This window comes from Carassius auratus, chromosome 21 (genome assembly GCF_003368295.1).
Source record: "Carassius auratus strain Wakin chromosome 21, ASM336829v1, whole genome shotgun sequence".
Classification (NCBI taxonomy): domain Eukaryota; kingdom Metazoa; phylum Chordata; class Actinopteri; order Cypriniformes; family Cyprinidae; genus Carassius; species Carassius auratus.
In genome coordinates, this window is record NC_039263.1 from 1,928,710 (window position 1) to 1,955,174 (window position 26,465).

Sequence of the window (26,465 nt, forward strand, 5' to 3'; positions counted from 1 at the left end):
AATACTTCATTTTTATAATCAATGCAATTAATTCAAACAGTTGTATATTTTTGGGAATTAAAAAACAAATTACTTTAAATCTTGATGCAGCATCACATCTAACCTCATTGATTCAGACATTACTGTACCTAAATGTCTTTCTAGTTTTATTTTAATATTGAGATTATTATTCTGATTGCTCAGTTTGCTCCGGGTTCATCGTGGGACTCTGGAGAATGAGCGCTAGTTCACTGCATGAGTCGCTAACTGGTTGTTGTTTGTTTGGTGGGAGGAGGCTGAAGAGCCGTGTTGAGCTGGTGTGGTGTGTTTGTAGTGGCTTCGGGGCCAGTGTTTCCAGAGCACAGGGACACTGATGTGGCATTGGACAGGATGTAGATTCTTCTGATGGATTACTGTTTGGGTCTGTGAGTGAACGCAAACCACGTGTGTGTGTGTGTGTGTGTGTGGATCAGGTTTTTGTCTTAACTGTGAAGACTTCATGTGATAATAAGAGCTGAAATCACCCATCAGCTCCATCAACAGCTTTACAAACCAGTTCATGTCTTCTGAAAAAATGCTTCTTGATTGAGTGTTTGTGTTGGTGGGCTTACTGGATAGAAAATAACATTTAAAAAAAACACAAGTGGATGGAAAGTCCCCTCCGTGACAGAAAAGCACGTGTGTGAACATGTCTGTGAGCTGGTGTGTTCACGACTGATGTTAATTATGCCTTCTCCATCTGATGATTATTAACTGGGAGTCAACAGAGCTCGTGTTTTTAAAACTATAATTGTTGCTCTCATTTCACAGAAAATGTAGCACAGATGCAATATTAGTTTTTTCTATTTTGATTTAGGAACAAGAAAGAAAGAAAGAAAGAAAGACAGAAAGAAAGACGGAAATAAAGATAGAAAGAGAGAAAGAAGGAAAGACAGAAAGAAAGAAAGACAGAAAGAAAGAAAGAAAGACAGACAGAAAGATAGATAGATAGATAGAAAGAAAGAAAGAAAGAAAGAAAGAAAGAAAGAAAGAAAGAAAGAAAAAGAGAAAAAAGCAGAAATAAAGAAAGAAAGAAAGACAGACAGAAAGAAAGAAAGATAGACAGAAAGAAAGAAAGAAAGAAAGAAAGAAAGAAAAAGAGAAAAAAGCAGAAATAAAGAAAGACAGACAGAAAGAAAGAAAGACAGACAGACAGAAAGAAAGAAAGACAGAAAGAAAGACAGAAAGAAAGAAAGAAAGAAAGAAAGAAAGAAAAAGAGAAAAAAGCAGAAAGAAAGAAAGAAAGACAGAAAGAAAGAAAGAAAGAAAGAAAGAAAGAAAGAAAGAAAGAAAGAAAGAAAAAGAAAGAAAGAAAGAAAAAGAAAGAAAGAAAGAAAGACAGAAAGAAAGAAAGAAAAAGAGAAAAAAGCAGAAATAAAGAAAGAAAGAAAGACAGACAGAAATAAAGAAAGATAGACAGACAGAAAGAAAGAAAGAAAGAAAGAAAGAAAGAAAAATAGAAAAAAGCAGAAATAAAGAAAGAAAGACAGACAGACAGACAGACAGAAAGAAAGACAGACAGAAAGAAAGAAAGAAAGAAAGAAAGAAAGAAAGAAAGACAGAAAGAAAGAAAGAAAGACAGAAAGACAGAAAGAAAGAAAGAAAGAAAAAGAGAAAAAGCAGAAAGAAAGAAAGAAAGAAAGAAAGAAAGAAAAAGAGAAAAAAGCAGAAATAAAGAAAGAAAGACAGACAGACAGAAAGACAGAAAGAAAGAAAGACAGAAAGAAAGAAAGAAAGAAAGACAGACAGACAGAAAGACAGAAAGAAAGAAAGACAGACAGAAAGAAAGAAAGAAAGAAAGAAAGACAGACAGACAGAAAGACAGAAAGACAGAAAGAAAGAAAGACAGAAAGAAAGAAAGAAAGAAAGAAAGACAGACAGACAGACAGACAGAAAGAAAGAAAGACAGACAGACAGACAGACAGAAAGAAAGAAAGAAAGACAGAAAGAAAGAAAGACAGAAAGAAAGAAAGAAAGAAAGAAAGACAGACAGACAGAAAGACAGAAAGAAAGAAAGACAGAAAGAAAGAAAGAAAGACAGACAGACAGACAGACAGAAAGACAGAAAGAAAGACAGAAAGAAAGAAAGAAAGAAAGAAAGAAAGACAGAAAGTAAGACAGACAGAAAGAAAGAAAGAAAGAAAGACAGAAAGAAAAAAAGAAAGAAAGAAATCAGAAAGAAAGAAAGAAAGAAAGAAAGGGTAACACTTCAGAATAATTAATGTTAGTTAACTGCTTTAGTTAAGATGATGGAAGTAAGAACAAACCTCTTACAGTATTTATTAATCTCAGTGATGTTAACACATTTACTAATGCAGTATTCAGATCAAAAGTTGTTCTTGTTAACATTTAGCATTAGCAGGAACTAACTATGAATAACTGTATTTTCAATAAATAACATCAACAAAGGTTAATAAATACAGTAATAAATGTGTTGTTCATTGTTTGTTCATGTTAATTAACTAACATTAACTAATGGACCATTATTCTAAAGTGTTGTCAAAGAAAGAATAGTGTCATGTGGTAAATATTTATTCAAACTCTCCCCTCATTAAGGCAAATAAAAAGAAAAAGATAAAGAAAAAAACAGCAAAAGCTCTGGGGAAAAAAGCTGATGCTGCATGTGTTAATTCATGCACCCTTGATTTCATTTGACATTTATTAATAATCCAGTTACTAAAGCATCAGGAGCCAGAAGAACTCAGAGATGTTCTGCTATTGAGCAAAACACTAATCCACTGAAATCCAGATTCATTTATATATGAATGCTGGAGATTTCCTGAAAATGAACACTAGATGAAAGAGTTAATGAATGTTTCGAACAGACAAACCAACAAATGATTAGATCTTCATCTAAATGAACTGGTTTTATTCAGGTCTGAAATAATATTGAACATCACACCTTACATTTTTTAAACCTTAAATGTAAACACTGTGTTAAAGCAGGTAGAAACTGCTCTTACTTTTCCAGTTTAGGTTCAGCATGAAGTAAAGACATCAAATGAAACATATATTTGATCTTATTGTTCATATAATTATGATAATAGTTCTCCCTCTTATTAAGTGTCCCACAGTCTCAGAGTAAGAATAAGGTCTAAAGCTCTTCTGATTCTGGTTCTGAGAGCAAACCTGAATGTGACTGACCTCTTTAGGTGCAGAGCAGCAATTTCAGAAAAATAAAGCCGTTTCACAGGAAGGAACCTTTTCTGGTTTCTCTGAGAGCCTTTTTGTGAACCTTACACTAAAAAAGAGTGAAAAACATAAAAAAACAATCTAAAGAACTTTTTTTTCCTCCAATATAAAGAAGCTTTTGATTTGGAACCATAATAAGAAAATACAACCTTAGAGAATTCAAAAGGAAATATCAAGATCTTTCATTTAAAATCCAAAGAACAGAACATTTCTTAAAAGAAAAGCCAAAAACATGCACATTTACTAGAAAATAAAATAAAACAATAACAATAATAAAAGAAAAGAAAGAAATGAAAGGCTAGTTATTGTTCTGGGTGTTTTGTCTTCACTGAACAGGATTTGAGCTGTGTTTTATTGCCTAACACTGGAAATAAGAGTTCATCTGTAATCTTTAAGAGCTTGTACCTGATCTAACACATAAACATTAGTTCTGTTCAGACTGATGATGGTTGCTTCACTGATGTTCATTCTCATTCTCATTTTAAGCTACCATTCTTCTCAGCTCACTAAAACATGCTGCTTTTGGTGTGCTGTCATTTCTTCTCCTTTTACAAAACAAAACATTTTCTCAGCTGCAGAAATTCATTAAAGAATGATGCAGAGAATATGGACTTGATGATTGTTCTCATTTGTATTTCAAACAGAAAGAGTTGGTCACCTGTTCATGATCTATTTCTGCTGAGATGACTTCCTTCAGTCAAACAATTTATGAAGGTTGATAGAGTCACACTGATTAAATCAATGAATCATGTTATCACAAGTATATTTTTGTAGCATGCACTGTAAAAAAACATTGACTGATTCATGTTAAATTTAAAAACATTTATATATAAATCCAAATCTGTTGATTTTAAACACTTTATATGCTGTATTTCTCATCTAGTTTAGTGTTAGTTAATTAGATCATTTGGACCCAGTGTGGCTGAAACTATTCTAGAATGAAAGCGAAACAATCATTTTTTACCTAATTATAAAACAGAACTGATTATATTCAGAAGAAGCACTTCACTGTGAATGTAATTTAATTTATTATACATGCTTGTCAACATTCAGTAGTGCACTATTGACAAGACAAGTAAATGCATTTTAATGAATTCTATTCTTTCTATTTATTGCATTCTTTTAAAGTATATTATATCTAAGTTCATCTTTTAAAAGCAGAAGTCATTGCTGGGTTGTAATGTGGATCTATTATGTAATCAGATTCTAAAACAATAAGTATTTGTAATTAGAAAATATTACATTTTATAATGCTCATAATCAGATTACAGTTACTTTTTTAATGGATTATTTGATTATTAACACATTGGTAGTAAATTATTCATAATTAATAGATTCTCCCTAATTTTTTTTCTTCTCTTTTTCTTTCTTGTTTGTCAAACACTTTAGCTTGAAGTATTCTCAAGTGTTGAGTATGAATGTAGACGGGGAAAGCATCTCTCAAGCGGTTAGACCATGTGTGAAACAAATAATTACACAAGTTACTGACCAGAAATCAGGAATCTGGACAAAAATCATTCAGACCCGGAAGGCTTTGGGCGTGTAATATTTATATTTTGAGTGTTCAAGTGTTTAAATTATTTTTATCTTACATTTGAATGATTTAATGAAATATTAGTTTTTTTTTTAGCCCACAAACCCTGTGCTGTTCATACATTAAACCAAGTTTGAGAAAGCCCCGGTTTAATGATGTTATTAAAAAAAAAAAAAAAAAAAAATCTCTTTGCTTATGTTATGATTAGTAAATTTAAAACAAGTTAGATAAAATGTAATCTAAACAGTAACCAGAATACATGAACTAAAATGAGATTACACTGTTTTCATCATGTACAGTAATCTGTAATAAGAAACAATTAAATTAGTAAATAATCTACCCAGCGCAGGCCATTGCCAACATGAATAAAAAAAAAGACGAAAAGACTAAATACATTTTGTCCTTGTCTACAACATTTTTTTAATGTTCAAAAGTTTTTTAGGAAATGTTTTGTGTCTTTTCAGAATAAACAGCCTTATGCTTCCTTCATATAAACCTCTTTATTAATATAAGAAGAAAATCATTTTCAAGCTCTAATCGAGCCCTCGTCGCTTCTGTTCACACCAAACCGCTGAAACATCCACCATATTGTTTTCCCATGACAGCAAATCAAACTCTTAGCGCTGGAAAGTAAATGTACACATGAGTGTGGGAAAACAAATCAACACATCCCTTCCCACCATCCATCTCTGGCTGTGGATCAATGCTGGGAACAAACACTCGTATCATTCCCAGTCGTCACAGCCTCTAAATGCCCATCACACGCTTCTCTCCTTGGCACTGATTACAGAGCCGCTATAAAGATGGAGACTAGGCTCACCACAGAGACATTAGTCCTTCACAATAATGCTTTGATTTGTATAACGCGACGCTCAAGTGTAATCGGTTCATTAAAAGCCGAGGATTCAGTGAACGGATCTAATAAAGCAGAGATGATGTCACTTCTGATAGCTCTAGTCCCACATGTTCATTTGTTTGTCTTTTTTTATTATTAGAAGTGGAGCATCACAATTGCTCATATTTTGACCAAGAAGTTCAGTCTGCGTGTTTGAGCTCTGGATGGGAAGGAGTCCTCAAATCATGAGCGTTGTTGAGGAGAGTGTGCGACTATCAGAAAGAAATGTGCATGAATCCCAAACTGAATGAGGTTTTGACTTTCCAATGTGAAACTGAGATGCTGCGTGGTCAACTGTGTGAGCTATAAAATGCAAAGGAACTTTACAGAAATGTATGTTTCTACAATATTTAGTAGTATCTTATCAGTGGTGACTGTCAGTTTATGTTCATATGGCAGAAATGTACAGAAAAATCCATCAAAGATCAAACAGACGATGAACGCTATTAACAGCAATTATGATTCAATCACACTTGTAGCAATAATTGTTAGTTCTGTTTGTTGATTCAGGGTTAGCATCATCTGAGGTCCTCTGAGGGTCAGCATCATCTCTTCTCAGGTGTTCTGGATCCAGACTGGAGCTTGTGTAAATCCTAACATAGAAACAAATAGAGACATCATTAGCATAGCTGCTGATCCAACAAAGTAAGATTAATTAGTTTAACCCAAGCTAAAGAATAAGAATGTGCATTTGTTTAGATATAACTGCAGTCCAAAATTATGTGATGCATTATTTTAATGCTTTGGTGAAAGAGATGTGTTTAGTATCAATATGTTAGTCTTAAGGTTATCTATAAGCCAGTGTGCCATTAAGTCACAGTCAAAACACTGACCTGAAATCAGCCGATGTGAGGCGAATCAGTCACACGGGGTTAGTTCTTATGTTAGGTGAATGGAATTCATTTTTACTTCAGATTCAGTTATTGAAAATGTTTATGGTCTTTTTGAGCAGGATAAGTGATATATTTAAATCGTTAAGGCTGGTGTGTCTTAATTTACCATGCATCATCTTGGAAATAAAGCTTTATGTCTTTAAGTCCATACTGTATGTAACATTAGTCAGTTATTTCTCTGAATAAATTATGATGTGTATATTTTTAATGTCCTGATTGAGCAACATCTATTTCAGACTCCAAAATTGTGCAAATATGTTAACTAGCATTGCCGTTTCCATGTAAAATGTTATGTATATGATAAATTTAATTGTAAAGGTTTGATAGAATTGGCTGGAAGACCTGCCAAGAGCATTGCAAGCATTGCAATAGTCCAGCCTGGACAGAACAAGAGCTTGAACAAGGAGTTGTGCAGCATGTTCCCAAAGAAAGGGCTTGATCTTCTTGAAGTTGAATAAAGCAAATCTGCAGGACCGGACAGTTTTAGCAATGTGGTCTGAGAAAGTCAGCTGATCATCAATCATAACTCCAAGGCTTCTAGCTGTTTTTGAAGGAGTTATGGTTGATGTGCCTAACTTAATGGTGAAATTGTGATGAAACGATGGGTTTGCTGGAATCACAAGCAGTTCTGTCTTGGCAAGGTTGAGTTGAAGGTGATGGTCCATCATCCAGCAAGAAACGTATTTTAGACTAGCCAAGATGCTAGCAGCTATCTTTGGATAATCAGGATGGAATGAGAGGAAGAGCTGAGTGTCATCAGCATAGCAGTGGTATGAAAAGCCATGTTTCTGAATGAAAGAACCTAATGATGCCATGTAGACAGAGAAGAGAAGTGGTCCAAGAACTGAGCCCTGAGGCACCCCAGTAGTTAGATGTTGAGACTTGGACACCTCACCTCTCCAAGATACTTTGAAGGACCTATCTGATAGGTAAGACTCAAACCATTGAAGTGTGGTTCCTGAGATGCCATTTGCCAGTAGGGTTTGATAGGAGGATCTGGTCGTTAACCGTGTCAAAAGCAGGATAAGTACTGAAGATTTGGGTTCCGCTCTTGTTTGAAGAGACTTGTTCAAGACTTGTTTGAACACAGCTTGTTCAAGTGTTTTTGCAATAAAAGAAAGAAGGGAAACTGGTCTGTAGTTCTCTAAAAGAGATGGGTTGAGGGTGGGTTTCTTAAGTAGTGGAGTTATACGAGTCTGTCTAAATGATGAGGGGAAAACACCAGTGTGGAGGGAAGTGTTGATGATGTGAGTGAGTGCAGGTATAACTGCAGGAGAAATGGAATAGGATCAAGCGGACAATTAGTAGGATAATTAGAAAGGATGATTTTGGAGACTTCTGCCTCAGAGAGTGAAGAGAAGGATGCGAACAAGTGTTTGTTTGCTGGTAAGATGTTCTTGACAGATTGTGGGGTGGAAAACAGTGCACTGAAGGTTTTAATTGTATTAATGAAGAACGTGGCAAAGTTGTCAGCTATTAGATTTGATGAAGGAGGGGAGGAGAAGAACAAAGAAGGCAGGAAAATGTTAGCACTGTTAAGAGATGATAACTCTTTAGGTGGAGGAAGCACCCACCCCTACATTATAAATAAATGCTGAAGCTGCACTGAGATTGTACGGTCAGTTGTTCACAGTGTAATAATTACTGGACAGTGAATTGCTCATAGTGCACAAAGTAGGCGATAGGGAAGGATTCAGACAGTGTAAATATGCTTTCGACTGGGGCAGATGAGGTCTGGTTCAGACTGATTCAGACTGATTCAGCTCCAGTGCGGATCATATGTGCAAGATGACATATAATAAACACTTTTAAAACTACACAGCCTCGGCATGATTATGATCACTATTTTGTTTCACGATATTAAATCTAGGGGGTAATCTATTAGACTGTGGCTGTCAAATGTGGCTTTACTGAGCTCAACGGCTCTGACCCATGCAGATATAAACAAAATGCTATTGGCTATTTTAAAAAGGGGGCGGGGCTACTAGATATGTCCTGCCCTGTCTTCCTGTTTCAGTTGAAATTACGTCACCACATAGAATAACGCAGTTTTTTTTTTTAAAGCGCTATATAAATAAAGGTGACTTGTTTCAAGACACTTCAGGGGACCTTTAAGACTATACGCAGTTTATGCAGCTGGCCACAGACTCTCTCTATCCTGAACAATCGAAATGTTAAAGGTGTAGTTGATTAAGATTTCACTTTTTGAACTTTAGTTAGTGTGTAATGTTGCTGTTAGAACATAACAGTTCAATTCAAAGGGAGATTTTTTTTTTTTAAAGAAATAGCTTTTTAAGGATCAGCTGGCAGGGACTACAACAAGCTTCTTCCTGGGTTTGTGACATCATTAACCCTGATGTTTACATAAACCCCACCCCCCGGAACATTCATGACGATTCTGGACACAAACACACTGAGCCCGCTAAACCAATCAGAGCCCATTGCCTATTTCTGAGGGAGGGGCTTCATAGAATCAGGAACTCAAAAGACCATTTTGAGGAGAATGGAAACAGAAGTTTAAAATAAAGGTAAAATAGGTGAAAATAATGCGGTTAAAAAAAAAAAACGAAGCATGAACATGTTACACTGCACCCCATAAATACAATCAAGCTTTCTAAATAAGCTGATCAACCAGCCCTTTAATGAGCTTTTAAACAGCCCTCTGCAGGACAGATACAAACCCTATTTAGGGTGTCTCATATATCTAGTGGACTAAATTGGCTGTTGTGTTGGTTAAATGTATCGCTATATAATTTGGCACATTTAAGAAACAACACAATTAATACAGACATTGTATAATTCAAATGATCATATTTTATATGGATCAAAAAGGTTTTCAAGCATCAGAAAAACAAAAGTTTAATACATCTTTATTTGTTTCATACGTTAGAATGCATTAGCACTTTGGGTTTTAGAAAAGTGCATTATAAATAAAGTGATATATCATTATTATCATTATTATGTGTCTTGCATAATAATTTTTATTTCTGAGCCAAACATTATGACAATCACAAATTCTACCATGATTTAAAGGAAAAATGCCATTTATCATAACAATAGTTTGTGTGTGTGTGTGTGTGTGTGTGTGTGTATGCATCACAGTGAAGCCCCTAAAAATGTATTCATTTAAATCTTTACTAATCTTTGCTACTTTTCATTCAGACCACTAGATTTTTACCCATTTGTCAGCAAGAAATTTTATTAATTTAAAATATATTAAAATCAAGTATGATCAGTTATTGTTTTATAATATTTTAATAAGTACAGGTCTGAATAAGTATGTTGCTTCACTTTTACAAACATACATCTGTTAGACTGAATGATGATTGAACATTACTTGAAACATTAAAGTAGACACTTTACTTATATTTTTATTTATCTTATAAAAAAAGGTATTTCAAAATTAATCCAGATAAAATATCTTGTCTCATGGCATCTTGGCCAGATCAAAAACATGTTTTACAGACAGATAGTACTACAATACTGACATTATGGTGGTTTTTTACCCTTCAATAAATGCCAATGAGCCTGTCTACTACAGTCTATACAACAGCTTGTATACACAACTATATATATATATAGCTCTTGAGGTCCAAAGGCGAGATTTGACACCCACTCATCTTTCTGTAACAGCTTTTTTTGTAACTTTATCTGCTCATTTTCAATAAAGCAAAATGGTGTAAGACTTTAAAAACTGCAGGTAAATTACACAAATGATAATAACAATAAAAAAGGGAATGCAAGACATTGGATTTGAAATAGAAAGACTGAAAGTTTTAACCCTTTCAAGTTAAAAATTTCATATCAAATTTTAAGTGAATTCCTGCAGTTTTTTTTTTTATTATTTGTGAAGCTTATCGGAATTTCTAAGTGAAGATTACTACTTAGCTTTTTTCCCCAAGTAAAACTTTTCCTTACATTTTCTTTGGAAAAGTCCATGTGAATTAAAACTGTTTGGAAGCAGGACGTGACACACTAAACTCCATCTGCAATTGTTATTGTTATTATTATTATTAATGCAGGTTTTATGAACAATCAAGAGACTGCATGGAGTATTTGCATTCACAGAAACTTATGTTGCATTTAAAACAACTACTGAAGAGAAACAAGTGATTGTGAAAAACTCAAATCTTTTGCGATATACCCTTGTACTTTCATATACACTAAAATTCATCCACCTGCAAACCAGCCAAAAATGTTAGATTTTTGCCAGCTTTGTGTTTTGAGTGAAAAAAAAAAAGAATCTTAACAGTGCATAAAAAAAGGTTCATAATTTTTGAATGCGGTGGAAAATATGAGCTATTTTTTGACCGGCACTTGTGCCCTAGATTGGTTAGTTGCACTAAGCTCTGTGCACGATGTGCTCTTGGGGAGCGAGTGGAAAATGTTGACGCTGCTGTGCCGGGTGAGAGTTGAGTGGGTGTTGAAGACCTCCACACATGTGCTCACTCTTACCTGCATGGCACTGAGCGTTTCCTGCCTGCGACTCTTGAGCAATCTCAGAAAACTAACGGCAACGACCTCTGTGACCCTACAACGGCATGCAAACAGATGCATAAACAATAATACAGCGGAGTAACCAAAAAGCATGACATTTTGACTAGCGATGCTTGCCAAACAGTTCTGTGACTGTGGAGATATTGTGTTCAGGATTGATGCACAGAATGCCTATCGCCACACATCTCTCCACAGGCAGCGCATCTTCACGTTCGCTCGCGTTTGATAATCATCTTTCTCGCTAGAAGCAAAACAAAAGGCAGCCGAACAAAGATGCTGAAGTGTGCGGTGATTCACCTCATTTAGAGACAAACCACAAACGTTTGACATTTGTGATACCTTTCAGAAGACAGGAAGCAAGCTGTTTCTTGCTCTCTTTGTGATGTCAACAACTTGTGTAATGTAGTGGAAAAGCATTATCTGACGCTTCAGATCAAGAGGTGGACTGGATTGGTGTGTTGTTCACAGCAGATGTGTGCGCCACATGTTGCTTCTGAAACCCTGAGCAGACCACATCACGGCTGATGGCAACAGAATTATGTTTTTGTAGCTGACGTAACTACAAATTAACGGTGAAGAGCTGATGCTAAAATGCACTGGATGTGACTATAGATGTGGTTCTAAACACAATCCTTTCTTTTTTCCCTCCTTTTCTTTTTCATGACAGTGTGTTATTAAAATGCATTGATGTTAGGGTTATACACAGGGATGCACATCAGTTTTTCAGTCTGGTTCTCATGAGAGCACATGCGGATTGTAAATACAAGCAATAAAATAACGAATGATTCATACCAATAGCAATAATGGTGTTATTCCACTTTATGTATTTATTTATTTTTATTATCAAAAATACAGTCAGCAAAGACACCCTTTGAAACTTAATGCACATGTTTATGGTTGCATGCTTTAAACTTATGAAATTAAATTAAAGCATGAACTTCATTTTTAATAGTACAGAGTTTCTGCAAGTTCTTGAAGACCTTTTAAGACCAATTTATGAAATTAATAAAAGGGAACTTAATATGACAGCATGTACTCGAAGTGTATTAGCCAAACATAAGTTTTTATGCCACATTGACAGGTTTTATTTCTTGTTTTAAGCATGAACTCACTTAATTAGGTAAAAAAAAATTTTTTTAATTAAAATAAAAAATGTTTGACTGAAGAATGTTTATTAGATATTTTTATTGGAAAACAAGTCAAAAATATTAAAAATAGCTACTTTTTGCAATGTATGCAACATTTGAATGGATGAATTTAAGATTTTTTAAGCCTTTTAAGTCTTTGGATTGTGGAATAGCAGATTAAAATGTTTAAGACCTCATGAAACCCTGCAATAGATCTATTCTTCTACATAATATTGACATATTTAGAGAGCTTAATATTAACCCTTACAGCATGAAATAACGTTTAAACGTATAACATTTACCATAGACTACATAGTAGTGATTTACCATGAAAAACTTGACATACAAGTGTTTGTGTCCATCACACCTTTAGCTATTTTTACAGACCTAATTCTTACTATTGCTTTTACTTTAATTGCTGCAAATAAATATACACTTGATATGCAAGTCATATGCTCAGAAATGTGCCACCTCTTGTTTGGGCACTGGAGGTTCTCACATTATTAAACATGAAACTTACTTAAACTTCACAAAATGCATGATGGGAATGTGTGTAACATATTGCAAACGCAGCAAAACATTATTTTTTTAACTCAAACTCTTGCTTAGCTTTAAAATTAATCACGATGGGGCCTAAACAATCACTATAGCTTATTCCCATGCATCCTCTTTTCTCATCTACAAGCGAGGTTAGAAGAGCATGAGACATCTGTCTTTGACTAATCAGATGCCCTTGCAGATGAAGCCAACATAAATCATATCTCAATACTCCTTTCATCCCAGAGCATCAAAGTCAAAGCACCAGCTACCAATCACACAAAACACTAACCAACAGGAAATCAGAGCTCAAATCACAAGAGCAGATCACATCCACTCAGACTAAACCATATCTAACAGTGACACATAACAGTGGATGCATGCTTTGACGAATGAAACCCATTCAACTGCATGGAATATAGATTTGATTCCATCTTAAAAAATACAAAAACATCATTTTAGAACAGCTTATTATACACACTTATTTGTTTTGGAATTGTCCACACATCACATGCATCTCATAAATTAATAGGATTGCATCACTGTAACTTTCTTTTTCGAAAGCTGAAGCTCAGTTTGAGTCCAGTTATATTCGACATGCTGCCATCATCTGGACGCTTTTCACAATAACAGCATGCATGCACTCTACACTTTTTAAAGTTTTTTTTTTTTTAGATTATTCTTTTGGTACATGAGCTGGGCTTACTTAATAACAAAAGTTTTTTTTTTTTTTTTTTTTTTTGAGAAACTATAAATTCACACCAAAAGCGAAATTAGCACAACAAACATTTAAAGCCTTCCTGAAACTCTTGTGTCTTGATGTGTTGTGAATGATACAGACAGCTTCAGGAGTTCACACAAGAGAAGAAGAAACATACACAGGTATGAGGGCAAACATCAGCAATTTTATTTCATTTTAAATTTAGTTTAATTTTTAAATCATATTTAAACAATAAAAAACTGTACAAATACCTGAAGGAGAATACAAAAGAGCTAAGGTAACATGAGAGTAAACATTAGCAATGCATAAAATTGTAATCATTCAAACAATTAAATAATATAATATAATATAATATAGACTAGAAATTGACATAAATTGTTATGAGAAGAGGTAAACTCATAAACAAGTCCTCCTGTATTGGAAAATGTTGTTTAAACATATAATTAATTTATTTATATATAATACACATCAAATTCACATATAGTTCAATTATCCATGTAACTGGATAAAAGAAAGATTATAAATTTTTTTGCATCTTATTACTGTAGATATGTTGAAATTTGGAGTATCCGACATTAATTCTCATATTAAAATACTGTATTCACAAATGTAAAGTTTGATTACAGCACCCTTTTAAAATGTCTTTTATGGAGGTCATAAGAAATTATAAGAAATCATTTGATCTGTTTAATAAGTGTGATTTTGTTTAATCCCAAAACATTGTTTATGGCTGAGCCGAGTTGAGTGTGATCTCGGGAGATACATGATTACTGAGCTCCCGCTGAACAAACAATCTGTTGTGAGGGATTTAGAATAATAACAAATAAAAACAAGATCAAATAACAAATGAAATAAGAGTTAAATACAATGACAGTTATATCAATGACTAAGTTATAATAATACATAGACAAATAATAATAAAAAATATACTTTTCGTTTTGACTCAAGTGGTATGAAGGTTCATCCAAAGATTATATCAGATGTTTCAAAACCTTGATTAAAATCTGGTATGTTTTAACTGCTTTTTAAAAGACTGTCTTAAAGAGTGATTCAGCAAAACGTTTTAATTAAGAGCAAGATGCAATAAAATTTGGGTTAGAAGCTGTAACTTGACACTTATGAAAATCAATAAGGTTATTAAAGAATGTAAAGATCAAACTGAAATCTCATTCCACAATGGTACTGTAAGGGACTTTTAAAGAACAAATGAAACACTTTGTCAGATTAATTTATTTATATATAATACACATCAATTGTTCATTGTCAGATCCACAAAAAGAGCATTCTTGCTGAATATCCATAAATTTAGATAAAAACAACTTGCAGGGGTAAAAAAAAATGTTAAGCATTTTAAGGTGGATTTCTTTAACTTTGTTTGATATCACAAACTTATTCATATGTTACACAAATATAAAAGAAAGATAAATCCATTTGAAGAAATTGCTTTAGGAGCAATACTACTTATAGAGAGTAATGTTCTTCTGATATGAATATTATTGCTTTTTTTATTTAACAAGTCAATACCACTTATCATTAATCAAGGAATGTCTTAACTTAAAAAAAGACTGTTGTAAAATTATTAACAATTAAACTAACAATTAAAATTACAAAAACTTTAAACCACCACAATGGTTAAATATATAATAAGTTTGGAATGAAAAACCAGGGATCCTTTCCTCCAAGCATGCATTTTTTATTTTTTTAACCCAGTTGATTTTAAACACCTTGGGCAAGTTCAAGCTCAAACCGGTGTGCACTGTTTTGCTACGGGTTCCGGTTTGAACGACATGTTTCCTGTAAACGGTGTGCAATGGGGTTTAAGATCCGGTTTCTCTTGTTTGGTGGCTGTGTCAAAAATGTCAACACAATAGTAAGAGCAAGTATATTGTTTGCAAGTTTACTCACATTAAAGGCAAAGTCTGTCTAAATATAATTAAGTAATTGCACTGTCTTCTGGTACATATCCTTTCATTAGGAAGGCATGCTAGACACTGATTAATGTAACATAAAAATAATAGGCTATATTTATATATTTTATTGTGGAGTGACACTTTTATCAACTTTTCTAGACTCCTCTGATTATATAATGGTAAATATTACAATAACATAGCACAACCACAGTGATCAGCAATAAAGATAAGCCTAATACTCACAATACAAATAATAAAGTCACATAGATCATAACACAGTCTCAGAGAAGTGGATTATTCTTCACCTGAAATGTTTGCAAGGCAAATGGATCACAATGATTAGGAACCACAGATCCACAAATCTCTTCACTCGATTGGGATGTTCTCTTTTATTCTGGAGGGCATACGAGTATTTTGCAGTATTAAACATGTATTTATACCGATTTCATCAGGCTCTGAAAATTCTTTGAAAAGAACACCAAGAATGTAATTCTCAGCTGTCATAGTTGCAACTCTTGTGTCATCAGAACAGTTTTACCGTTTAAAAACCGCTTTTGCACCATTTTGTCTGGGCTGAACGCAGCCCTGGGTGAGAGTTTTGAAATCAATAGCATTAAAGCATTGTTTTCCTTTTGATTTATTACCTTTGAAAAATGCTACCTCTCGAGCAGGGACACTTTTTTAAATCGATGAGCTTTTTATTAAGCTTCTAATGGACCAATGCAGTGCTGCACCCGCTGAGTGACATCAAACAGCTTGACTATATATATATATTTATTTATTTATGTATTTTTAATTAGAGCAAGCAAATTAAACCTTGTTTAATATATCCAGATGTAATTTCATCTCGAGGTGATGAGTAAATAATAACTACGATTTAAAAATAATGATACAAAAAAACAAAAACAAAAACTAGATTTAGACGGAAACATTGATAAGAAAATGTATGATTAAAATTAATGTTAATCAAGAAGAAAGTAATCCAGATAGAGTTTGATCTCATCTCGAGGTGTGGAATCTGCTGGGGTGATGCTCAAGATTATTACGTAGAGGCGTGGCGTCGCTTGCGCACGTGACGCTCTTGCGTGAATCTGGCGTCGTCCTCTGCCGCACGTCTCTCTCCCCTGCCCTGCGCTGTCCTCACGACTGTACACAGGTGCGTACAAAAGTGAGATATTTATTCTGCATTACACTTTAAAGGACCGAGGCCTCGCGCTCTCGTCGCGGGAGAATCTGTAGTGATCTGTAGAGAGTGCGCCGGAGATGAAGCGCATCTATGCGTGAATGTTAAATGCCCTTGCCGCGTCTGTGAATGTGCATCGAGTGTCTGCTAGCCTCATCAAACGTGCAAGTGCTGTTTAAACGTACGACGCTGTCATCAGCTGATCGAAACGAAATATTGCAACATTGCATGAGTTTTATAGATGGATCTGTGCTCGATCTGCTCTGATGGTGGCCTAAACCTGCGCCATCGGGCTCTGTGCAGTGATCCTCATCTCATGCATGCATTCACGCCTGGATCAGCATTTGCATTGTGTTTTGCTCACTCATATAGTTTCTCGGAGAAATGTTCGCGTCCATAATGTGGATGTCTACATGCACGATCTGTCTGAAGACTTGAGAGCAGGGGGAATGTCATTTGACCTTCTTACATGTTGGAAACGCAGTAGTATGTTCCTCATCAAATTCAGTTATTTTTTATATGATGTTGTTGATTAGGGTTTGCTGACTGGACTCCATCTGTTCGTGAGCGTGACCTCTGGCTGACCTTCTTGACCTCTGTTGCAGACAATGGCCATTCCTCCAACATATGTAGACCTGGGCAAGTCTGCCCGCGACATCTTCACCAAAGGATATGGTATGAATTCATCTGGGTTTACATTAGAGCTGAATAAACACACAAACCTATGCATGCAGATAAATAAATGTTAAAAAAGAACAATGCATATATATATATATGTGTGTGTGTGTATCACAGAGACATTAATATGTAGAGGACGTCAAGTTAAACCTTTTATCCATCAAATCAATAACAAGCCCTCATATTGTTTCATTCATTTAATTCTGTTAGATGTATTTATATTTTCAATCAGAATGATTGACATTTGTGATTTGTTCACTTTGCTGCTGGCCTATGTATCAAGCATTTCAGGAGCCAATCATCAGAGGCCTAAACGTCATGTGACCAGTCAGTCATTATTGAATAGCCCGCCCACTTCATCAGCAGCTTCTGTTTCAGAATTATACCATTCATCCAATAAAGGAAAGCCTTAAGACATGATCCAAACCAATCATCTGTGAAGCCAATCACAATGTTACAAACATTGATTTAAATCGGAAAACACTACAATCCCATAATCAAAATAATCTCAATAGAGAAATATAAAACTATTTATTCTAAAGATGATGATTATGCACATTATATAGGAACATGATACTTTACATTTACTGCAAATTATGGATTTAGATGCAGGGAGACTTGATTTCATCATTCATCAGTGTTTTATGGCAGTGGGCGGAGCTAAAGAGTTCTTTTGGTGTTATTTCGCTTCTCTGATTGGTAGAGAGTTTTGTAGCATCATGGGTAATGTTGCTATTGCTGTTGTTGTTTTTTCTTTTTTCAGAAATTCCACTGATTATAAAAAAAAAAAAGTTGAAATACTCAAGGTTGCTTTTTTTTATATATAAAGGAACCCGACTGTTGTACTCTATGCAGCAGTCATGGAATAACTCAAGACTATTTCACACTGTAATAAAACTGATGGGCTTCTGCCATGAAATGCAAATGCAATGTTTTGTGTGTTGGTGATGTTTGTCTGTTATTGCAGGTTTTGGTCTTATCAAGTTGGACTTGAAAACGAGGTCAGAGAATGGATTGGTAAGTATCCAGTGGATTTCAGTCATGAACGCAATCAAAACCGCTATCTTTTTGCCAAACTTGACAAAATATTTGACGTGATTTCTGTCCGGATGTGAACATTTCACTCGCTGCTGATGTGACGATATGCAAAGCCAGTATGTTTAATGTTAGCTTTTTTTTTGGCTATAGTTTAATGTAATTGTTTGTGTATAAAACACCTGATTTTATGAATCAAATTGATTTGTTTAGATTAAGGAAATTTAAAATCTCTCAACTAAAGCTGTAAACTAAACAGAGAAGTATTACTGTAATATTAAAGATTAAAATTAACAATAGAGCCACAATTTGAGTAATCCGCACACAAAGTTATAGGCAAATATAAGTCGGGTTGTGTATTTAATATAATTGTTTCTAATCCAATTAGTTTTTTTTAATATAAAAGATTTAACTTAAGTGTACGTGTAAGCACGAACATATAAAAAATATTAATGACAGGTTAACTAAAAATAACATTCATGTAATATAGTGTTGTTTTAGTATTTTTGTCATCCTTTAATATTTTTCATTAGTGTTTCAGTTTTAGTACATAAAGTTAAACATACTAAAGTAAAAATGAGAAATGTTACTTTGACAGCTATCTAAAATTAAACATTTTAATGTTTGTTAACTGTAATAACCCTGGGGCACACATTTAGCAAAATGCATCTTTCTAGAGCTCTTATTTTCATGAAAACTAGCAGAATTTGAAATCTTTGTTTCATATTTGACTAAACCCAAAGCTCAATGTGATTATGGGATGACAAGTGCTACAAATAATGCTCGTGAAGTTCTGTTCATCAACAGAAAACAGCACAGAGCAGGAATCCAGAACATGAATACTGATTAACTGATGATGGCAGAGATCATAACCCAAAACTACATCATCATATGCCTCAAAGGCAGATATTGACCAGCACACGGACATGGAAGTGCTCTGTTTTTTCATACATGTTTGCACTAATTGACCCATGGATGTTTATTTTGGGCAGTGTGTGTGCTTTAGTGCTGGATGTCCTCGTCTGACACAGTCATCCATACACAGCCAGAAATATGACCAAACAACTGGAGTTGTCAGCAAACTTATAACATTATAATGCATTTATATAGTTTTGAAGTACTCAAATTCTGTACATTTTGGTATTTCACAAAATATAACAATGTTATGGGCATTTTAATAGATGTGTATTTTCAAATAGCAGATGTTTAGTTCTGCAAGTATCCAGTTTTTAATAATAAGCTTCAAGATGATGAATTTAGAAATACTAAAAGCAATAAGCCCCAAGAAGCTGTGGTGTTATAAATTTACTGTAAACCACGGCTTCACGGGGATTACTGCTTTTATAAAACGGTTATTCAATACACACAGTACCGCTTCACAAAATAAAACAACATATAAAGTTTACTGATATGAATAAAAACAGTATTCTTCCACCAAACAATGAAGCTCCCCAGAAACAGCTGTGGTTGCTACAAAGTTGTTGCCGAGCAACACACAAACGTAAACAAAGGTGTGTGTTTGAAGAGTTATGCTTCGAACGTGGCTCAGCCAATCAGAATCAAGGACCGGAACTCTCTGTTTTGTAATTCACATTTAAAAAATTTGAAAATTCTAAAATTGTAGATTCTAACTGCAGTGTGACTCTGTTGTTGTGCTGCTGTAGGAGTTCAAGAGCTCCGGCTCGGCCAACACTGAGACCAGCAAGGTAGCAGGAACACTGGAGACCAAGTACAAGTGGGCAGAACACGGCCTGACCTTCACTGAGAAGTGGAACACGGACAACACTCTGGGCACGGAGATCACTCTGGAGGACCAGGTACAGGCCCCCGAACACTGAGCTACACTGGATCAGACATGAATCAGATTCTTGTGATTGAACACCAATGCTGCATTCTTCTCCTCAGCTGGCTAAAGGGCTGAAGTTGACGTTTGATTCCTCCTTCTCTCCGAACACTGGGTACGTGATGTCTTTAGTGTGTCTGTGCTCCAGTAGTATACTCCATGCCACTGGATTGGCATTTCCAGTGAAGATGCAATGTATAAAGGGAGGGATGTTTTTGGTTGCAAGTCTAAATTACAATGGCACAATTTGTATAACTGCAATTTTATATATATATATATATATATATTTTATGATATGCTTTATGATTTACAGCATCAAAAGTAACAATAATAATAATAATCATTATTTATTTTTAATAATAAGAAAAACTACTAAAAATAAATATCTCGTTATTGACAACTGCAATATTATTTTAAATAAGCATTTTATTTTCCTGATAAAAATGGTAATTATTATTATTATTTTTTTCTAATGCCATTTAAAATATTTGTAGGGATTTAAAATTTGGCCTATATTTTGTGGTTTGCTTTAGGATTATTATATGAAGATGATGATGATGATGATGATAATTCTGATAATGAATATTGTTATAATTATTATTTATTTACTAAAATGACAAAAAAAGAGAAATATTACTTTGTAGTATGTGTGTTATTACAAAAAATATATAAGAATTGCTGAAAACAAAATTTTAATATTGTAAAATTTCACTGTAAAAAAATACAATTATTTAATAGAAAAGATGGCATGATTTTTGTAAAAGGACTAATATCTTAGTATTGTCTTTTTATAGCTAAACCTCCAAACACAATTTTTGCAGTAAACTGCCTGGAGCCCAATCTTTCATTGATACGCACCTCTCATTAGAAGTTTGTGAAGAAGGTTGGTGCATGTTTAGTCTGCAAATGCATGTTAAAACAGATGCAGATGGAGTGTGGATCATTTACATTTAACTGAGACGCTGAAAACACCTTGAGCTGCTGATGTGTAACTAAAAACAGTGCTGCAGAATTCAGAAATACACATGTGAATGATTTGATGATCACAGTAAGCCACATCGCTTTTGCTGTTTTGTTCTGATTAGTCGTGCAGCTCAAGTTAAACGAGTGCTGTATTAACACTCTATCAGCTGATGAAATTTTTGCACGTTGAAAAATAAAAAACGACCCCATGTTTTGTATAAATCACGTCTACACTCCGAAACTTGCATCCTATATATCTCAGGATTGAATGGACTCTATATTTCTTTACTTTTTCTCTTTTAAAGAAGCAAGTCCTCACAATCTGGCTTCAGAAATGGACATTCAACTGAGACAGCCTTGCTCTCAGTTGTTGAAGCTCTAAGACTGGCAAGAACAGAATCCAAATCTTCAGTACTTATCCTGCTTGATCTGTCCGCTGCTTTTGACACGGTTAACCACCAGATCCTCCTATCAACGCTACTGGCGAAAGGCATCTCAGGAACAACACTTCAATGGTTTGAGTCTTACCTATCAGATAGGTCCTTCAAAGTATCTTGGAGAGGTGAGGTGTCCAAGTCTCAACATCTAACTACTGGGGTGCCTCAGGGCTCAGTTCTTGGACCACTTCTCTTCTCTGTCTACATGGCATCATTAGGTTCTGTCATTCAGAAACATGGCTTTTCATACCACTGCTATGCTGATGACACTCAACTCTACCTGTCATTCCATCCTGATGATCCGACGGTAGCTATTCGCATCTCAGCTTGTCTAACTGACATTTCTTGCTGGATGATGGACCATCACCTTCAACTCAACCTTGCCAAGACAGAGCTGCTTGTGATTCCAGCAAACCCATCGTTCCATCACAATTTCACTATCAAGTTAGGCACATCAACCATAACTCCTTTTAAAAACAGCCAGAAGCCTTGGAGTTATGATTGATGAACAGCTGAGTTTCTCAGACCACATTGCTAAAACTGTCAGATCCTGCAGATTTGCTTTATTCAACTTTAAGAAGATCAAGCCCTTTCTTTGGGAACATGCTGCACAACTCCTTGTTCAAGCTCTTGTTCTGTCCAGGCTGGACTATTGTAATGCTCTCTTGGCAGGTCTTCCAGCCAATTCTATCAAACCTTTACAATTAATTCAGAACGCGGCAGCAAGATTAATTTTTAATGAGCCAAAAAGAATACACGTCACACCTCTGTTTATCAGTCTACACTGGCTTCCAATAGCTGCTCGCTTAAAATTCAAAGCATTGATGTGCGCCTACAAAACTACCACTGGCTCTGCACCCATTTACCTAAATTTGTTACTTCAGACTTATGTGCCTCTAGAAGCTTGCGTTCTGCAAGTGAACGTCGCTTGATTGTGCCATCCCAAAGAAGCACAAAGTCACTTTTACGGACTTTTAAATTAAATGTTCCTCCTGGTGGAATGACCTCCCCAACTCAATCAGCTCAATCCGAGCAGCTGAGTCCTTAGCCATCTTCAAGAATCGGTTAAAACACATCTCTTCCATCTTTATTTGACCCTCTAACTTTAACACTCACTGTTCTAATTCTATTCTTTAAAAAATCGAACTACCTTTCTAATCTTTTTGTATTCTATTTTCTTTTCATTTATTATGCAATTGTATATGTATGTGTGTGTGTGTGTGTATGTGTAAAGACTTCTAACTAGCTTGCTCTATTCTTTTTTTATTTTTTATTCTATCTGTTTTCTTTTTATGTATTATATTATTTAAAATCCCATGCTACGTGTACTGTGTTAACCTAACTGAGACTTGTTATAGCACTTATATATCATTGCTCTTTTTGTTGTTTTTGATTGCTTCCACTGTCTTCATCTGTAAGTCGCTTTGGATAAAATCGTCTGATAAATGAATAAATGTAAATGTACTTGAAGACACCAGTTAGTACTGAATTTTTTTCCAACGGATTGATTAAAACTCATTGGGCTAAGTGTGCAAGGATTCTGAGCATGATGAATTTTAAGGGTGATGCATACGGGCTCCCTGAGCACTGATGTAAACTCAGTTTAGTTTCGCTGGCTTCTTTCCTGACTTCCCACAGCAAGAAGAGCGGAAAAATCAAGAGCAGCTTCCAGCATGAGCACATCAACCTGGGCTGTGACGTGGACTACGACATCAATGGCACCGCGGTGCACGGAGCCGTGGTCGTGGGCTTCGAGGGCTGGCTGGCCGGATACCAGACCACTTTCGAGGCTGGGAGGAACCGGGTCACTCAGAGCAACTTCGCTGTGGGCTACAAGTCTGACGAATTCCAGCTCCACACAAACGTGTATGTACCAAACGCAGTATCGTCAGACACATTAGCTACTGTCTCCAGCAGTCGCAAGGTTAGAAAGGTGGGTTATTTATATAAGCGTTTATTCCCTGGCGATTGGATTTGAGAAGGGCTTTGCTGCAGGAAAGCCCATCACTGAAGCTCAGATCTTGAGGAGTGAGTTAGTTGTGTTTAGGGCTCACTCAGATGCACTGCAGCCTTTTTCATTTTTTTTATTTTTTATTAATCAACAGATTTGTCTATTAGCTAAATAGTTAATTGCAGTTTTATATTCTTACGTGAAAATCTGTTGATATTGGATTTGGTAGAAATGGCAAGACAAACATTGAATTAGTGTTTACTTGTAAAAATGCTGCAATCCTACTCTGTATAAAAATACCTGACCCTAACATCAAAAAATGATTTTTAAACTGCATGCATGGTTTATGTGGGTCTTGAAGTCTTAATAAACTCATCCTCAAATTAAGGCCTTAAAAAGATCTCAAGATGGAACAGAAAGTCTTAAATTGGCATTAAATGTTGCATGCACTACAAAAAAGGAGAATCTTTCCCAATGGTTGTCTTTTCCCCCAATACAAATATCTAAACTTCAAATATCTCCTTCAAGACCCTCTTTCCTGTACAGTCTGAATTTCGGCATTTTGAGTTTTAGAATTTTAGAAATTAGCATTTTGACTAAGAATTTTGCATTTTGAGTTTTAGAATATAGAATTTTTGTGTTCCAAATTTTTTCATCTTGAAAACTTGAAGCCTGTTGTTAAAAACTAGATAATTTAAATCTGCTATTTGAAACTACATATCTATAAAATTGCCAAAAAACATCCTACTTTTGAGATAAAAAATTAATGATATGAGGTCTTGTTTTCTGGGACTCGTGGAAACTTGATTAAAATGGAAATATCCTTAGGAATCGAAGTATAGTCAGTGTTTTGCTGTTATGTGATTTAGTGAAATTCATTGTTCAAAACTAATGGTCACCTAGAGGAATTTTTGTGTAGTTTATGCATTTCAGATCATTTTACTGATGTGTTTTCAAATCACAGGAATGATGGAACAGAATTTGGTGGCTCCATTTACCAAAAAGTGAACGATAAGCTGGAGACGGCGGTCAATCTGGCATGGACCGCTGGTAACAGCAACACCCACTTTGGCATCGCGGCCAAGTATCAGATCGATGCTGATGCTTCCTTCTCGGTACGTTTAAAGATAGCATTGCCACTTTTCAACATTTTTCACTGCTCAATGCAGTCATTTTTCTGGTGTAATGATGACCGGTGGCACCAAACTGTATATTTGTGCAAATTAAATTAACAACAGTGTTGACAAATTTCAAGCTTTCACAGTGTGATGTAGCCTAGCAGAATGCAATCAGAAATGAACCCAAAATTGATGACAATAAAAAAAAAAAAGCCCTATGGAAGCAGTAACACATATACATAATAAGGGTATTCTTAATGCATGCATACTGCCCAATAACGTATTGTATAATCTGATAAATAATCATAGCAACAGTTACAGTGTAACATTATAATACGTACCTATTTGTGGTTTTAACTTGATGCACAATAATATAATGCATTGAAACACCAGACAAAGCCTGCCTTTATAATACATCATAAAGGTTATTCTTCATGCATTATAATGCACACTAATAAACTTGTAATGTGTTGTCATCTCATGAATAATCATAACAGCAGTAATGCATGTAATCAGCTCAATTCTAGTGCCGTTTTGTTTGTCTTCAGGTCAAAGTGAACAATTCTAGCCTCGTCGGCCTGGGATATACCCAGACCTTGAAGCCTGGTGAGTATGTGTTAAAACAAGCATTTTAAATGGCAATAATATTTCTCAATAAAACGGTTCTTTCTGTATTTTTGATTAAAATAAATTCAGCCTTGATGAGCAGAAGAGACTCCTTTCAGAAACATTAAATCTTACTGATGCCAAGCTTCTGAAGAGTGGTGTATATGCCATTTTCAGTAAGCTCTTTTGGACATGATCGTTTCTTGTCTAACTTTCTCCCCCTTCCCTTGGTTCAGGTATTAAGCTGACCCTCTCTTCTCTTCTGGATGGGAGGAACATTAACACAGGTGGCCACAAACTGGGGTTGGGTCTGGAGTTCGAGGCATAGGAAGCTGAGGATTGCAATAATCCTGGCTTAAATTTTCTTTTCTTTTTTTTTTTTTTCTCACACACCTTGTTTCTCTTAGATGCACTGACCAAGGAAGCGCACTATTGTATACTCGGGTCAAATAATGCATTAGTGATGCTCACTACTTCAGAGAGAGCAACAGTTGTGCATTTATTAGGTCACAGAGAATGAAAGAAGAGCATTTGAAAAGTTATAAATGGCTTGATTTATAATGCACATGGCTTCATTTTCACCTAACTCAATATTATTTATTACAGTGTTGATCATGCCAGAATATTTAATTTTTGGGAAGGCGTTGGGTAGAAACGGAGACCTTTACATCAGACAACACTAATATTAGGCCACAACATTCCTGATCTGTGGTTTTCACCCCACCAAAGCTTGAAGCAAAGGACCCGTATGTATAAAATAACACTCGCAGCCCACCACATCTTTAGTTGTAGACCCCAGACTTTTGGGTGCATTTCATATTTTTTGTCTTGTCTGTGTGAGTGAAACCACACGTGTATCTTGACTGACATTGTTTTCTTTAATGGCAAAACTTTTTCAGCTTTCCCTGAACTAAAGGAGATTGGAAACAAGCTTCTGACAAATTGGGGAGAGCAGAAAAGATCACTACTGGTGGATGTAGTCTTCCGTTTTTAAGTGTAGGATTAGAATACTGTATATTTAGCAGTATGGGTACTTTCAGTTGAATAAAACATTTCAACCTGGACCACATTACTCGACTGTCCAGTTTGGTTTCTTTCTCACTTTTTAAAAGGTTGAAGTGCATACACAAAGACTTTTGCATTGTGCCATTGTCTATTTATTTATTTTTTTGTCAATTGCAAGATGCATATTGTCACATGTATACATTCTACAGCATCTCATACTTCAGTTTCATCCATTGCACCAAAAAAATAACAGCAGTGCTTTAAAACTATAGGACAGGAAGAGCTAAATAAACTTATCTCTGAATCTAAACCAACAACATGT

At 35.1% G+C, this 26,465-nt stretch overlaps 1 protein-coding gene across 2 annotated transcripts; it reads left to right on the top strand.

Annotated features, from left to right (window-relative positions):
- Positions 1–16,356: 16,356 nt before the first annotated feature.
- On the top strand, positions 16,357–25,791 carry LOC113038197 (voltage-dependent anion-selective channel protein 1). Of its 2 annotated transcripts, none has more exons than XM_026195455.1 (9): positions 16,357–16,480; positions 17,044–17,182; positions 18,153–18,202; positions 19,885–20,037; positions 20,126–20,178; positions 23,102–23,329; positions 24,379–24,529; positions 25,081–25,138; positions 25,375–25,791. In XM_026195455.1, the coding sequence occupies exons 2-9, from the start codon at positions 17,116–17,118 to the stop codon at positions 25,464–25,466; spliced, it is 852 nt and encodes a 283-aa protein (XP_026051240.1). In that variant the 5' UTR covers positions 16,357–16,480; positions 17,044–17,115; the 3' UTR covers positions 25,467–25,791. The 2 variants fall into 2 exon arrangements, with proteins under 2 accessions (XP_026051240.1, XP_026051241.1); XM_026195456.1 differs by having other exon boundaries at positions 16,376–16,480; positions 17,113–17,182.
- Positions 25,792–26,465: the final 674 nt, after the last annotated feature.